The sequence below is a fragment of the Acomys minous genome, assembly GCF_964271855.1.
Source record: "Acomys minous genome assembly, chromosome: 12".
NCBI lineage: Eukaryota > Metazoa > Chordata > Mammalia > Rodentia > Muridae > Acomys > Acomys minous.
In genome coordinates, this window is record NC_140493.1 from 97866827 (window position 1) to 97883049 (window position 16223).

Sequence of the window (16223 nt, forward strand, 5' to 3'; positions counted from 1 at the left end):
TACATGGTTACAATACCTCATATTATATATATATATATATATAATATATACATATATATTATATATATATAATGTGTGTGAAGAATAAACTTACTTGAATTCTATACCACTGTATCTAGAATTAAACTTATTTTTGCATCTATTATCAAAATTCTATACCAGTGAATTAAAAATATCCTTGTGAGTGACAATTGAGGCATTAAATTGAGGAGTAGATTCACTAATCTACTTTTTGTTCTATCTTCCCTATATATTCCTTTATTCCCCCTTCTTTCTTTTCAACCCCTCTCTCTAAACCTAAGAATGGAAGATAAGGGAAAAGAGAGATATCCTTGAGTCTAACCTTGTTTTCTCTCTAAATAAGACCAATAATAGCTTGTAACTAACTCCTATTGATAATAACCCTCGAAAGCCCAAGAAAGCAACCCAAAACCTACCCGCTCCCCCTTAAAGGAAGTTGGGGGCGTTGTTCTCTTAAGGTTTCTTCTGGCTGATTTGGGACAAATAATACCTACTAGGGGCCTAAATAAATTTGGAGGAAATGGTTAAACAAGCTAGAAAATGCATTTGTGGTCCAGTTTTAAATGTTGAGAAATTCCAGGCTTAATTAGAAGTCCTGTGTGGGACAGTCTGAAATGCTGGACCAATTGGTGTTGGAAGCTTTCCTTGAAAGTATCCTGGGAGCTGTCTTGTTCTGATGAGGCACAGCAATTGAAGCGCTTGGTGCTGGACCATAAAGGATACAGGATATCAGCATCCAGCATGCTGAAACGAATGCATCCTGTCAGGTCTGATCCAATGTCAGTCTCCAGTTCTTCTGTTCTGTTCCTCCCCCTCTGTTTTTCTCAATGATGCCCATGTAAACTAAGTTCTGTTGTCTCTCATTGTTCCTTCCAGTTCGCTTTGCACCATATAGACCTGCAGATATCTCCCTGAAGCCCCTACTCTTTGAAGTGCCCAGCATTACTACAGAGTCAGTGTTTGTTGGACGAGATTGGGTGTTCCATGAGATCGATGTTCAGCTTCAGAGTTCCAATGCCAGTGTGAACCAAGGAGTAGTGATTGTGGGAAACATTGGGTTTGGCAAAACTGCCATCATCTCCAGACTGGTGGCCCTCAGCTGCCACGGTACACGGATGAGACAGATCGCCTCTGACAGCCCACACGCCTCACCCAAACGTATGTATTCCTTCTTAAAAACAAGCAAACAAAAACTGCCTGCTTTGTGTCCCTAAAATATTTTCTGACATTTTTATGTTAGACCACATGTCCTTTTATTTATTCCTAATCTATGAAAACGGAACCATGTGAGGACTATTAATTCAACATGCATTGAAAGATCTTACATAATACTCCATGTGCATCTAGCCCACACATCCAACCGTCACCAAAGCATAACAGGAGAAGCCTTTCTGTAGAATACATTTCACGGTGCTTACCTGCTGGCGGTATGGCTGGTCTGTATCTTGAATAATGACTGCAGCAATTTTCTGTAATCATTTGTATCTATCACTGTCAGAGGCTACTCAACCTGTACCCACTTCTTGCAAAGTGACAACACAATCTGTTTGTGGCCTTCATTTGTTTGTAACTGCTGTCAAGGCCACACTGCTCTGCTGTGTCCCTGGAGGGTTTTTCTGCTTCCTTGTGGAAAGTTGCAGAGTTCATCATAAGGTCGTGGTCATCCCCACTAGGATCTTGACTTAGCGTTTGTAAAACACGCAGTAGTACCTACTCTGTATCACAGAGTCTTTAAGTGTTTTACAGACATAAATCCATTCGCTCACTGATCAGCTCAGCGGGGTAGTTCCTGTTGTCTTCATCTCGCAGATGAGTGACCACAGGCTCACAGGGTTTCTTACAGTTTATAGATAGGGATGCAGGGCAGCCTGCCTTGAGGAGTACTCCTAGGCTGCCTTTTCTTATGTAAAGCTCATTTGAGGAAAGGAAGTAAGTGGGTATGTGTAAGAAGAGTTGTTCTTGTGTAACCCAATCTGCCTCTCCTTGGTAGTTTTAGAACAGAAAAGGAAGGTTTTGTCCTCCTGGTCCAAATTAATAATATGGCCCAGCACACACTTCATACAGCAGCCACTGGAAATGCTTTGTGAGCTGTAGTAGTCACAGGGTCTAGCCACCTAACAGGAACTCACTGAACACCCTCACAACAACTTAACTTCCTTTTGAAATTGCTTAGAAACACCTAACATGTAGAAGGAGCTGCTGTCTAAAAAGAGAACTTACTGAGTAAGGTTACTTAGTGAACTCTTAAAAATACTTTGCTTGCTACTAAGAAAAGACTTGATACCCTATGAGCATATACAGGGGGAGGAGGTCCCCCTCAGTCACAGTCACAGCGGAGGGGAGTAGGGGAAAATGGGAGGGAGAAATGGGAAGATACAAGGGATGGAATAACAACTGACATGTAATATGAATAAATTAATAAAACATATTTTTTTAAAAAAGAATACTTTGCTCGTGTTCCTAAATGAAGTGCTTCTAAGGTAGAGGGCATAGTCTTGTGAGATGAAGAATTTGGGATTGTGCCTCAGCACTCAAATTGACTATATAGTGCTTTATGCCCTTACATTTGCACTAATTCTTTGGACCTCAGTTTTATCATCTGCAAAAATGGCATTTTTGATTGGTGAGAACAGCTTTAGGATACGGATGTAGCTCAGTGACAGTACTTGCTCAGCATGCTGTGATGGAGTCCAGCCCTTTACAAAGAAGTAACAGTGATCATAGAAGAGGAGTCTTAAAATAGCTTCTGTGCTGAAATGTTGATTCAAGGAACATGTCCTTAAGGTTGGAAGTTAATTTCCACATCTATTCCTGTATTTTCCTTTGAGTGCTTAAATATCTATCACACCATGTTACCGCTTACCTCAGTAATCCAGGAGTTAAGCTCTTTGAGTGTGCCAGAAAGAAGCTGGATGGCTAGCACTCTCTCTGACTCCTCAGTATATCAGTGTGGCAGATAGCAGTGGCAGCATCACGCCTGACAGAAGACAAATCCCAACGCCAAGGAGAGCTGCTTTGTCTAAAAGCAAAGTATCCGAGGTCTGCACATAAGCCTGGAGAGCAAAAGTAAATAGAAAAGTCTATATGCTCTCCAAAGCAGAGTTTTCAAAAGTAGTTATTAATTATTCTCTAATAATTGCTGCCTTTTCTCTCTTGGGAATCTCCAAAACAATGAACCGCTCCCCTTCTATAAGATAATCTTCATTCTTGTTTCTATAGATCTGGCCCTTTAGTTCCCTTTCAAGACTAGGAAAAGGAGTAGGAGAATATAAAGTAGATGGTGCTATCTCTATCACAGCTACACAGAACCAGCATTGCCTTATGCAGAACACTTTTGTTGTAATCTGTTGGTGGTCAAACTACCTCCAGCCTCTACCATCCTCAAAGGGCCAGCGTTTCTTAAAGAGTCAAAGATATTTTACTGATTCAATGCAAGCTTTTTTTTTTCTTTTCTTTTCTAACTTAAAAAAAAATAGATTTATAAATTTTATGTGTGTTTTGCCTACATATAAGTACATGCACCACATCTCTGCTTGGTACCTACAAATGTCAGACAAGGACATCACATCCCCTTGGACTAGAGTTACAGATAGCTGTGAATTGTCTTATGGGTGCTAGGAATTGATGCTGGCTCCTAGCTCCTGAGTCCTGAGTCCTTTATAAGAATAACTGAGATGTAATATGAATAAATTAATATTTTTAAAAAACTAAAAAAAAAACAAATTTTATGTTTTACAATTATATATTGTATATTTTACTACAGTCTTTAAAAATTAATTATTGAATTTACCCAAACCAATTAAATTGTATACTTAAATCAAGAAAAAAAAAAAAGAATAACAAGTACTCTTAACCACCTATCCATTTCTCCAGCCTGCAATCTATTCTTCAGTATGAATCTGTTACTCTGTGAGCTGGTTAAGGAATAAGAATGTCAGAGGTTTGGCTTAATTTTCTACAATTTAACATACATTAAACTTGGATAGGTCTACTTGGAATCCCACTGGCTTTCTGAATCCTCAGACAATGATGCCGTAATAGTTATAGCAATAGTGAAAAACTTCAATGTTAGCGTTTTTGACCTATCTCTGTGTCGTCTGTTGTTCTTTCTTCTGCCTCCTCCACACTGAGCAGTACTGCTGCGAAAGAGTGAGCAGTTAAGCCTGCCGTGCTCTCTGCACAGCTTCCTTCCCCCACAGTCAGCTTGGCAGCCTGCCCTCTCTTGTCATTTTCCTTAGAAGGTAGAGAAAAATTGTCAAGGCAGACACTAACCTGTCATTTTGCTTTCCACCTACTTCCACAGATATTACTCTCCCATCATTCTCTGCTTTCATCAACCCCCACCCCCAACACACGCAAAGAACAAAAACATTTTGTGAAAATAGACCTGTTGTTTAATTTAGATGTCATTGCATCTGTTACAGGTATATTTAATATGGGAGTGGGGGTTGTGGTACATGACTGCATTGTCCTATTACTGGGGGTCCCAGTGTAGTTACCTGGATTTGACATTTGTCGGCAGCTACCAAACCTCCAAACAGCTGCTAAATTAAGTGCTCTCTCCTCTGTTCATTTCAGAAGTCTGTTCTGTTAGTTTGCTGAATACACTGACTTGTGCTTATCTGTTAGCTTTTATTCCTACTGTTCTCCGAATGCCAAACAGAAAGTAAGCCTCTCCAAAAGAAAATAGCCAGAAATGGTATTTACATAGTAATTACTCAAAAACCAAATTCCAAAAAAAGGCTGTAGAGCCATGGACAAGAACAAATCAGCACATGTAATACTTTAACTCAGCTCCAAGTGTCACACATTTCTTCAGACCTGCCTCACTGCCATCTCTTGTACCCTCATCCTTGGAAATACTACTACAAAGAAATCCCGTTGAAACCAGGAAATCACAGTTGAATGGAAGAAATCTAAATTCTTTTTTTTTAATTGTTTATTTATTATTATGTATACAGTGCTCTGCCTGCACGTACACTTGCAGGTCAGAAGAAGGCATCAGATGACATCATAGATGGTTGTCAGCCACCATGTGGTTGCTGGGAATTGAACTCAGGACCTCTGGAAGAGCAGTCAGTGCCCTTAACCTCTGAGCCATCTCTCCAGCCCTCTAAATTCATTTTTACTGACACAAAATTAAATATCTACCTTCTTTTATTCCTTCTTCTTTTCAGTAGTTATTGTCCATGCAACAACTTCAGGTAGGCGTTGGCTTTTTCCCACCTTTTGGTGCCTGTTTTTAAAATATTTTCTTACCTGTGTAGTTCTATTGTTTTTTAATAGATAATGAATTTTCCTTTTGTTCATTTTCTAATACTTTGTTACTTATACCACTAGAAGTTTAGCCTTAATATAGCTTTCAGTGCCAGCATAAACACATTGCCATATTTTAAGCAGCCTTATATGTTATACTCCAGTTCTGTGAATAAGAAGTGTGGGTTTTTTTGGTTGGTTGGTTGGTTTGGTTTTGGTTTTTTGTTTTGTTTTGTTTTGGTTGTTGTTGTTGTTTGTATTAAATCCAAAGATAGTATTTACCACTAGCAGGAACCAGTGAGAAATTTGGAAGTTTATTATTTTTTTTAATCTTATTTTACCCACTTAAAATGCTCAGTTTCGAGCTAGGCATGGTGCACACCGATGATCCCAATCCTCAGAAGGCAGAGCAGGAAGATCAAGAGAAAGGTGAGACCAGTCTGAGAACAGAGTAAGAGTCAGCCTGAACTAAACAGACAAACAAATGAGTGAAGAAATGTCAAGTGCGCATGGTGTCTCATCTCATGCCTGCAGTCCCAAGACACAGGGAGCTGAAGCAGGACAGTTGCTGTGCGTTCTGCATGAGCCTGTACTGTATACACAATGGAATCTGCATACCTAGTAATGCTCTATCTCAAAATAAAATGTTCACTTATGCATTTATAATACATTCAAGGTTGTATCACAGTCACCAAAACCTAAGTTTAGAACATTTTGACCACACTAAAAGAAACTTACGTCTCTCAGTAGTAAATGCCTACTTCAAACTCCCTCACTCTCGCCCCAGAAAGCCCCTACTTCACCTATTGGTATGGATTCCTCCATCTGAACATTTTGTATAAAGAGAAATACATACTTGAGATTTGGGGGGTTGATGTACTATCATCTGTGTTGTAGCATGTGTGTATATCTCATTTCCTTTCATGATCAAGTAGTTCAGTGTATAGAGATAGCACATATTATCCGTTCATTAATTGATAGACATCTGACTTGTTTTTACTTTCTATTGTAAACCGTGCTTCTCTGGACATTGATGTGCAAGTTTCTATTTAGACATGTGGGTATATAGTTAGGAATGGAGTTGCTGAGTTGTAGAACAAAATGGAATTTATTAGTCATTTAGGCCATAGAGCAATGGTTCTCAACTTGTGGGCACAACCCCTTTGGGGTCGACTGGTCACCTAAAACAACTGGAAAACATCGATTCATATTATGATTCATAATAACAGTAGCAAAATCACAGTTAAGAAGCAACAAAAATAAATTTATGGCTGGAGGTCACTACAAAATGAGGAACTCTATTAAAGGGTTGCAGCAATAGTAAGATTGAAAGCCACTGGTCTAGAGTTTTATGATTCTCTGATTAAACATTGCATCTTTCTATTTCAGATGTGGATGCCAACAGAGAGCTACCACTCACCCAAGCACCTTCAGCCCATTCATCAATTACCAGCGGAAGCTGCCCAGGAACTCCAGAGATGCGCAGGAGGCAAGAGGAAGCCATGCGAAGACTTGCCTCACAGGTACAGTAGGATCCCCAAGTTGGGGGCCTGCTAGTTCCATTTCAGCACCAAAGCAAAGATAGGGAGACTCTTGGTAAAAAGAAAAAAATAGGTAAAGATATTCATGAGAATATGAAGAAAAGTTTCTCTATTTACTTTTTTGTTTTTGTTGTTCTGTTCTTATTTTAAAAAATAAAAAACAAAAAACACTATGCTGGAACTAAAACCTTTAAGCTTAGAAGCAAAATCTTCTAATGAGTAGATAAGGAATTAGCCAAAGTCACCATATAAGTAAACACATTTTTATTTCTATTACTAGCTCTGAGCTCTTCATACTGTACCATATTGTCCATAGTACCTTTTTAATTTAAATTTCTTATCATTCTCAAAATAATATATGCAAATAGAAAAGCAAATAATGTTCAAACTAGCAGTCGACTTACCCATCCCATCACCCTCAAGAAGCTAGTCCCTTTTGATAGAGTGCCTCAAAATTATCTTCCAACACTTTGATTAAAAACTTATTTTTGGCCAGGCATCATGGCGCACACTTTTAATCCCAGCACTTGGGAGGCAGAGGCAGGCAGATTGCTGTGAGTTCAAGGCCAGCCTGGTCTACAATGTGAGTCCAGGACAACCAAGACTACACAGAGAAATCCTGTCTCGAAAAACCAAATTTAAAAAAAAAAAAGTTATTTTTGGGAACTGGAGAGATGGCTCAGCGGTTAAAATCACTGGCTGTTCTTCCAAAGGTCCTGAGTTCAATTTCCAGCAACCACATGGTGGCTCACAGCCATCCATAGTGAGATCTGGTGCCCTCTCCTGGCATGCAGGCAAACATGCTGTATAAATAATAAATTTTTTTAAAAGTTATTTTTGGCTATCATAGTTTTAATATCATATTAGCTCTTTCTTTTTCTGCATTTGTCCTCTTGTTTATAAAGCATTTTAATATTATTTCTCTAGTGTTGTCTCTCTCTCCACTTCTCCCAACTTAGCCCGTCCCTATCCCTCATCCTCTCCCCTCTCTCTCTGTCTCTGTCTCTGTCTGTCTCTCTCTGTCTCTCTCTCTCCCTCCCTCCCTCGCTCTCAGTCACTCTGTGGGGGCAGGGGAATGCATGTGAGAGAGAGGGGGAGAGAGATACCATGTGGCCAAGTTTGCGTGAGTATACAAAGGGCATTTAGATGATTCATCCTTTACTGGAAATACCCAGTTGATGTCCATACATTTTAGGGGATTTCTTTCTTAAATGGGTCACATCCTTTAGCAAAGAATTCTACAGCCTTCTGTCTGGAGAATATATATATACTGAATGCCAACATTCCAGAGCCGGGCAGAATATGGCTGGGGTTTCAATAGTTAATATGCAAATTTTACTGAAGGCCTTTGTTTTCAAATCTGCACCCAGCCTCTACTTTGCTCCGTGTTTGGTATCCCAAAGTTTAGATTCTCCCAGTGTCCCTTTTCTGTGGATGCTGGGAATACGAAATTCTGGTCTGGGTTCTTGCACTTGTCTGAGGTTTTACAGATAGTCCGTAATATTACCAGTTTTAAGCTTCCTCATAAAAAATACATTCTAAGCGAGGCATGGTGGCTCTTAATCTCAGCACATAAGAGGCTGAGACAGGAGAGCTTCTAGGAATTTGAGAGAAGACTGAATGGCAGTGAGTTCCAGCCTAGGCTACAGAGTGTCTTAACCCTTCCTGTTAGTAAGTACATGCTCAAACAGGTTCCAGAACAATCTCAGATTCCCATCATACTCCTCATCAACTCATTGTGGCTATAGAAGACATCTCTGCTCTCCTAAATGTGCTGTCTAACAGCCTGTTCTTTAGAACAATTTCATAAATACAGAGATAGGTAAATGTTGAAAAAATTCAAGCATTACATCCTTTTATTCACTTAGAATCTGTGCTTGGAACCCATGTTCAATAATCTAGAACTGAGTCACACACACAAATAGTCCCAGCATTGTACAGTGTGCAGTCTTACGATGGGAGAAGGACAATACTGAGATAAATGCATAATGCATCAGATGGTGTAGGTGCCAGGAAAATCAAAGATACTCTGTCTCTCTGCTTTGGCACATCTTAATCCCTCTTTCACAGGAAAGAATCCTAAGATAATTATCTTCCATATTTGAAAAGGTTAAGTAGAATATTAGTGACTGTTTATTCTTTTACAAGGAGTGATCACATTCTAAATTTCATGATTGTGTCAGCTTTAAACAAAATGAGTCTGTTTATACATTCAGGTAGGATGGTTTTAAATTGTTTATTAAACATTATATAGTAAGTTTCCCCTTAGACTTGATGTTTATGTTTAATATTAAAAAAGTTAACTATTGTTTAAGTTGAAAATTAGTGACTATTTATATTTAGTTCAAAAATATTTTTTAAATTTTAGAACTCTAAGAGCAATTTATAAATATATTTTGCATGTAAGGATACAGCATGTCTAATTGTATGCTAAACTTTGTGTAAGAAATGGCTCCTTCTTGAAACATGAGTATTATCCTAGTAATTGTGCCACATTACAGTTCGGCTATAGACACTTGTGCTGTGGGAGCACAGAGCAGAAGCCAGCACTCTTGCTTCTCACCATAACAAACCAGTAAGTGCATATCTGACTTTTAAATGAGATTCTCAAGTCAATATTTTTTTAAGTTTATATATCAAGAGCCTCTTGATTTGAGAGTCCTTGATGTCAATTCCTCTGTGTCAGTAATTACCACTAGTATTTCATAGAACTCTTGCTGCTGCTTGTGCTAACTAGTGGAGGACACAAAGAGTTGATCAGAACTTTTTAACAGCTCTGCTTATTAAAGAAACACTTTCCACTTGGATTGTAACAGATTCTGCTAATCAGCATCTGTCAGCTGTGTCTCCAGTTAGCATCTCGGTGTCTTCTGAGCATAATGAGTGGAGAGGCCCAGAGATGCATTCAGAGCCTTCCTTGTGTGTATAAATTCACCTAGAATAAAAGCGGATTTTCCAGGTTTTATGTTTGTTACTATGATGTAGTCATAATGCTTAGAATTAATAGGACAGTTAACAGGATGGCAACACACTGGCTTCTGTTCACTGAAGTTGTTATAAGTGTAGGGACTCTGGACTATTTGGGATTTTGTTTTGTTTGCTTTTTTTAAACCTCACTGTATCTTAACCCTATATGGTAGTCGTTATTATCTCCATTTTATACCTGAGAAAAAACTAATTCCAGTGACTATATTTCCAAAGCTATGCCGTTAATAGATAACAGAGCTAAGATTCAGAGCCTATGTGTACCTCTGTAAGAATATTATCATTGTCCTCATTCTGCATAAGATGGGACAGTTGCTCAAGAGCCTATGACTTTAGCCACTGCTGCTTTTCTAGTGACAAGAAGGCTCTTTGCTGAACATTCTTAGAAACTATCAGTCATTGAATGTACCTTCAAAGTAAGAAAATTATGAAAAAGTTTCTATATGTCTAGCAGCTCTTATAATGTCAATGTTTAGTCTTTAAATTAAAAAGATAATGTTGGATCCCCTGGAACTGGAGTCACAGGCAGTTATAAGCCACTATGTGGGTGTAGGAACTGAACCCCGATCCTCTAAGAGCAGTCAATTCTCTTAACCAGTGGCACTGGGACTGGGACATCAACCCAGCCACAAAACCTTCAATGTGTCCTGCCTACAAGACATGCTGGAGCAATGGTGGCACAGAACATGTGGGAGTGGCCAGCTAATGACTGGTCCAACTGGAAACCCACACCAACACTGAATGGATGGCCAGGAACCAGAGGCTGGTCAGCCCAGAGACCCAGGATAGAACCAAATCTGACTGGAAAAAAAGTCAACGGAATGATTCCTAATAGCAGATTCAGAGACCCACAGCCAAACACTAGGTGAAGGAAGCCAGAGGAACCCCCAGAGAAGAAGGGGAAGAAGAATTCTATGATCCAGAGGGGTCGAGGACACCAGGAGAACACAGCCCACAGAATGAACTGAGCAGGGTTCATAGGGGCTCACAGAGACTAACACACCCATGGACCCTGTGTGGATCTGAGCTAGGTCCTTTGCAGATACGTCATATTGCATAGCTTGGTGTTCCTGTGCGACCCCTAACAGCTGGCGTGGGAGCTGCCTCTGACTCTTTTGCCTGTGCTTGGGACCCTTTTCCTCCCACTGGGTCACCTAGTCCAGCCTTGATAAGAGGGTCTGTGCCTAGTCTTCTTGTGCTTTGTTATACCATGGAGGAGGAGCAGATGTAGGGGAAATGAGAAGTTTGGGAGAGAGGAGTGACTGCGAGGAGTGGAGGTAGGAGAAGCTGTAGGTGGGATATAATGTATGTAAAGGATAAAATTAAAAATAAAACAAGACAACCACAAAAACAGATGTGCATATGCGATAATCTCATTAGAGAAGCTAACTCCTTTTAGATTATGTCATGAAGACACAAAAGCTGGGGGTTTTTTTCCCCTTAAAAAGAATTTTTATATAAGAAAGAATTCAACGTTGTTCTTGCCATTCCAGTACTACATAAGGAAAACGGCAAGCGGTCTTGGTTCTTAGAAGTGGTGTTGGCTACTGTTAAAGCTGTCAGCAGTAGCAGCCATCATTTCGGCAATGTGGCAACATTAAGCATGTTGAACCTAATATGGACATGTTATATACACAGGGCAGGGTGGAGCGCGAGGGACTATATGCAAGGCACTGGCATGAAGCATAACTAGTGTTTGTGTGGCTGTTCTTAAAGAGAACATTAGGACAAATAAGATCCAAGACGAGCAGCAAGTAACCTATAAATAACGTTTTCCTTTGTCTAGGGACTTTGTCTTCTAAAATTAACACTGACCCAGATTGCTCCTACATTTGTGATACCAGTGTGGGAGAAACAACCTTACTGTAAATTTATCAACTTCAGTGTTTGTTGTTTGTTTGTTTGTTTTTAATCAGCTTCTTATAATAGATGTTAGTAAAGTCCAAACTACTTTACTTTTTTTTTTTTTTAATGCACATGAGCTAAAGATGGTGGTACACCCTGTAATCCTAGTACTTAGGTGGCTGAGATAGGAGGATCAGGAGTTGCAGGCCAGTCAGGACTCTGTAGGAAGACTATCTTGGCAGGAAGGAGGAATCACATGAGAGCTAGAGATGTAGGTCAGTGGTCGAGTGCTTGTTTTCATGCACAGGAACCTGAGTTCAATCCCCAACACTGAAAAGGTTATTAAATATCTTTGTTTTTCCAACATTACATGTGTATTCATATATATATATAATGTAAAATATATATAATGTGAGTGAGTGATTTTATATAGTTATATATATGTATAGTTTATGTTTCAACCTAAAATAATTCATTGTAATATACTATATGCAAGGGGACAGTTCTTTGTTCAAGTGGGATTCTAAATAATTAATGTAGCAGAAGGGAAATTAAAAATCATCAAGAATCATAGTAATTACTGCTGTAAAAAACATCCATTGTAGATGGCAAAGTTAAATATTTAGAGAGAAACAAGACTTGCATAATGTCCAAAAAATCTTTACTAAGGTATTTTTAATCACAAAAAGAAAGATGGCAACTTTACATGACCGAATCTTAACTTCAACCAAGTAAAACAGGTCAGCTTCACCAATAGCAAGGTGTGCCAACATGAGGAGCCTTGTGGTTGGTTCATCAAGGACACTACCCTGTTTTTATGGTATTCTTCCCAAGAAGTCTCAGAACAACAGACAGGCCCAAACTGAGACATACTCAACAAAATAACCAGTCAATATTTGAAATCGTCAGAGTTGTTACTAACTAAATGCCTCTTACAGATGAAATAACTCAGTGGTGTGCAGGGTCTTGAATGGGTCGTGAACAGGAAAGGGCCTAATGAAGCACTAAATTTGAGTAATGTCTTTAGGGAAGATTACTAAATGTTGTTTAGGATTTTTAGGTAAAATTATGTTAATTTACTGGCTTTTATAATTATGGTTATATAAAATACTAATAAAGGAGGCTGGGTAAGGAATAAATGGAAGCTCTGTGTACTACTTTTGCAACATTTCTGCAAGTCTAAAATGAGTTCAAGTTAAAAAATAAAAGTCTCATTGCTTTTTTAAAAAATGGGGGAGTGGGGAAGAGAAGGTAGGACTCTAAACTGGAAAATTACTGAAACAGAACCCAAGCCTGGAAAATATTTTTAGCCTCCAGTTTCAGAGTGAAGATTAGAATCAGAGTTAAGAGACAAGAATAAAGGACGATAAAGTAGTTATTTACGGTGAGCCTTCAGGTCCCTGGAAATACTAATGCAGTTGGTGAGGCGGTAGCTCGCACATTTTGTCAGTACACCACAGACATCCTAGGAACTGGAGCTTCAGACAGCTCTGTAGCCTTATGCATGCTGGGAATTGAATTCAGGTCCTTGGGAAGAGCAACCAGTGCTCTTAACCACTAAACCATCTCTCTAGCCCCAGTCACCCACACTTGAATCTCAGCATGGAGGAGGCTGATAAAGGAGGACCAGTGTAAGGCTAGCCCCATCTGCATAGTGAGTTCCAGGCTGGTTGGTTGGTTGGTTGGTTGGTTTTCTTAATAGTTGAAGGATAGTGCTAATAAATAATTAGGAGCATTGAGGGGTGGATGGGCTTAAGAATACGAGAGCTGACCCAAAGGAAGAGCTATTGTCACTCTAGAATGTAAAAGGTAACAAATGCCAGTTATTATGTAAGCTAGTGTGTTCTGTCCAGATGAATTCTGGATATTCAAAACTGTCCTTCCTTAATATGAGATTAGCTTAATTCTTTCATAGGTATTCATTTGAAGTAGAAAATGCTCTGTGGTATGTGAAGGTCTGAGACTTTTAACACAAACCTGGGAGATACGCTGCCACTCGGTTCTTTGATGAGGCTTACGATATATTTTATTATTTACTGGATATAGCATTAAATCAAAAGTTGTCTCCCCTGACCCCCCCCCACACACACACACACTTTTGGCAGTATTGAAAATGGAAACCAGGGTATCAGTCATGCTAGCTAAGCATTCTGCCGCTGAGCTATATCTCTAACCCAATCAAAGTATTCTAATACTGTATTAAATTTATAATGTGTGTGCTCAAGTATTGAAGTCAGAAGATAATATATGGGAGTTATGAGTCCCAAGCGTTGAACTCATATCCTCAGGCTTGGCAGCAGTCACCTTTACCACTAAAGCATTTTATCAGGCCTCAATCAAAATACTATACTGACCTCCATCCTTTACTGTATGTGGCCTACCAGTCTCTTCTTTTGTTCTTCCCTTGAAAAAGAAACACAACATTTACTTAATGTCTTCCTTCACAGAAATAATACAATTCTAGTCATTTCAAATATATTTTACATAGAATTATTCTGATAAAAATTTTAGATGGTTAACATAAGTAAAACTTAGGATGGAAAAATTAATTTTGTAAGAAAAACATAGCAAAAAATAAGATTAAGACAAGTGATCTTGAGAAATAAGAATCTTGCCCCCAGGGGAAAGAATGTACCAGTTGGTTTATTAAGGAAAATTGATTCTGGGCCATTTCCAAGAAGCTGTTACTAAAGTGAATGCAACTTCTTCAAAGCTGTAGAGTGCTGTATAAATGTGCCTTGATCACTGGTAAAATGAGAGACTGGGAAGTGCACATGTCTAGGCCTGCTTCCTGTGTTTATATGTAAGAAAAGTTGTAGGTGGTATCAAAAGACAATCTGGGAGGCTGGAGAGATGGCTCAGTACTTAAGAGCAGTTGCTGGTTTTCCAAAGGACCTGGGTTCAAGTCCCACCACCCACATGGCTGCTAACACCTGTCTGTAACTCCAGTTCCAAGTAGTCGGGTGCCTCCTTCTGGCCTCCGCAAGCATTGGACACTGTGATACAGGGTCCCTCATTAAAACTGTAGCCCAGTGACAAGCTATGCAAACAGTCAGAGATCCACCTGTCTACGCTTCCCTAGCACTGAGGTTATCGAGGCACAGCTGCCTTGACACAGGTGCTCGCCCATTGTCTGACTAAGATATCTCAGGGCCTGTCACATAGTTTTGAGGAATTTATAGGCTTGTACATACTACATAGTTACTTTGAAATGTATAGTTAGTAACCTGTTTTGAGTCACCTTGCAAATCTAAAGGTGTTGAGTGGATTTTCTACCTGAATTCTTCAAAGAAATCAAGACTTTGTAATTGGAATGCCAAATACCAAAATTTAAAGAGAGGCAGATTTAGAATATATAACTTTAACACTGACTTTTGTTAAATCCCAAATACACATATGAAGGCTGCAGTATAGTGCAGTGTTAGCGTGCTTGCCATGAAGTGCAAATGCCTGGGCTTGATTCCCAGTGCTGAAAAATATCCTCTAAGTACACATGATTTTTTTTTTTTTTACAAAATCAGAAAGAGAACCCTTATAAGTTCTATAATCTTTATCTGTAAAATGATACCCACTACATTAGGTAAAGGGCAAATTATACAAGACTTGCTGAGCTGTACATTGCCCCCACATCTGGAACCAATTGAAGCAAAATATGGTAAGATTACATACTGATTCAAAGGTTTGCTGTTTTGCTTTTTAATTGTATAGAGATCTGTCCTTGTAGACAATAACCACTGGCTTCTCTGTCAACTGAGAGGACAAGGTTTCTCTTTAGATTCCTTACACTGTCTTTAAGATAGACAATAAAGCAGAAACTAATGTACCTAGAGAGAAGAGTGGAGTTTTGGGTTTTTTTTTTAATACAATCTCTGATTTCTGGTCCTTATGTTGAGCTCAGACTTCGTTGTTTCACTCACAAGCAGTTCCTGTCTTTAGCTTTAAATATGCAATAACATCTCTGATGTTTTATTTCCTTTATCTTTAATGAGAAATATTTTTAATTTTTTAAAAGTGTTACCATTACATAATGTATTAAAGAGATGACCACACTTACAGATTAGGAGTGTTTTTGAGACTGGAACTCCTCTGTGGTTAACTTGTCTAGGACGTAACTGAAGAAGAGCATTTCCAGTACATCCAGAAGTGCTACTAGGATGTCCGAGTTACCTGTAGGCACAAAGCTGGTAGCTAACATGGACATACAGCATGATGATGATGGTGATAGGATGGTGGTGTTGCTGGTGGTGATGGGGTGGGGGTGGTGATGGGGTGGTGGTAATGGTGGTGATGGTGGTGGTGGTGGTGATGGGGTGGTGGTGGTGATGGGGTGATGGTGATGGGGTGGTAGTAGGGGTGATGGGGTGGTAGTGGTGGTGATGGGGTTGGGGAGTGGTGGGGTGATGGGGTGGTGGTGGTGGTGATGGGGTTGGGGGTGATAGGGTTTGGGGGTGATGGGGTGGTGGTGATGGGGTTGGGGGTGATAGGGTTTGGGGGTGATGGGGTGGTGGTGATGGGGTTGGGGGTGATAGGGTTTGGGGGTGATGGGGTGGTGGTGATGGGGTTGGGGGTGATAGG

General features: G+C 39.5%; 1 protein-coding gene across 12 annotated transcripts in view; it reads left to right on the forward strand.

Moving 5' to 3' along the window:
• The window catches only part of TANC2 (tetratricopeptide repeat, ankyrin repeat and coiled-coil containing 2), a gene marked incomplete at its 3' end in the record, with an annotated part of 287236 nt that overhangs the window by 196101 nt on the left and 74912 nt on the right, over positions 1-16223 (forward strand). For all 12 annotated transcript variants that reach the window (XM_084748481.1, XM_084748489.1, XM_084748486.1 and 9 more), the window contains 2 exons: positions 898-1179; positions 6667-6800. In XM_084748481.1, the coding sequence (XP_084604607.1) occupies positions 898-1179; positions 6667-6800 (416 nt within the window). The remainder of the gene's footprint in view (positions 1-897; positions 1180-6666; positions 6801-16223) is intronic.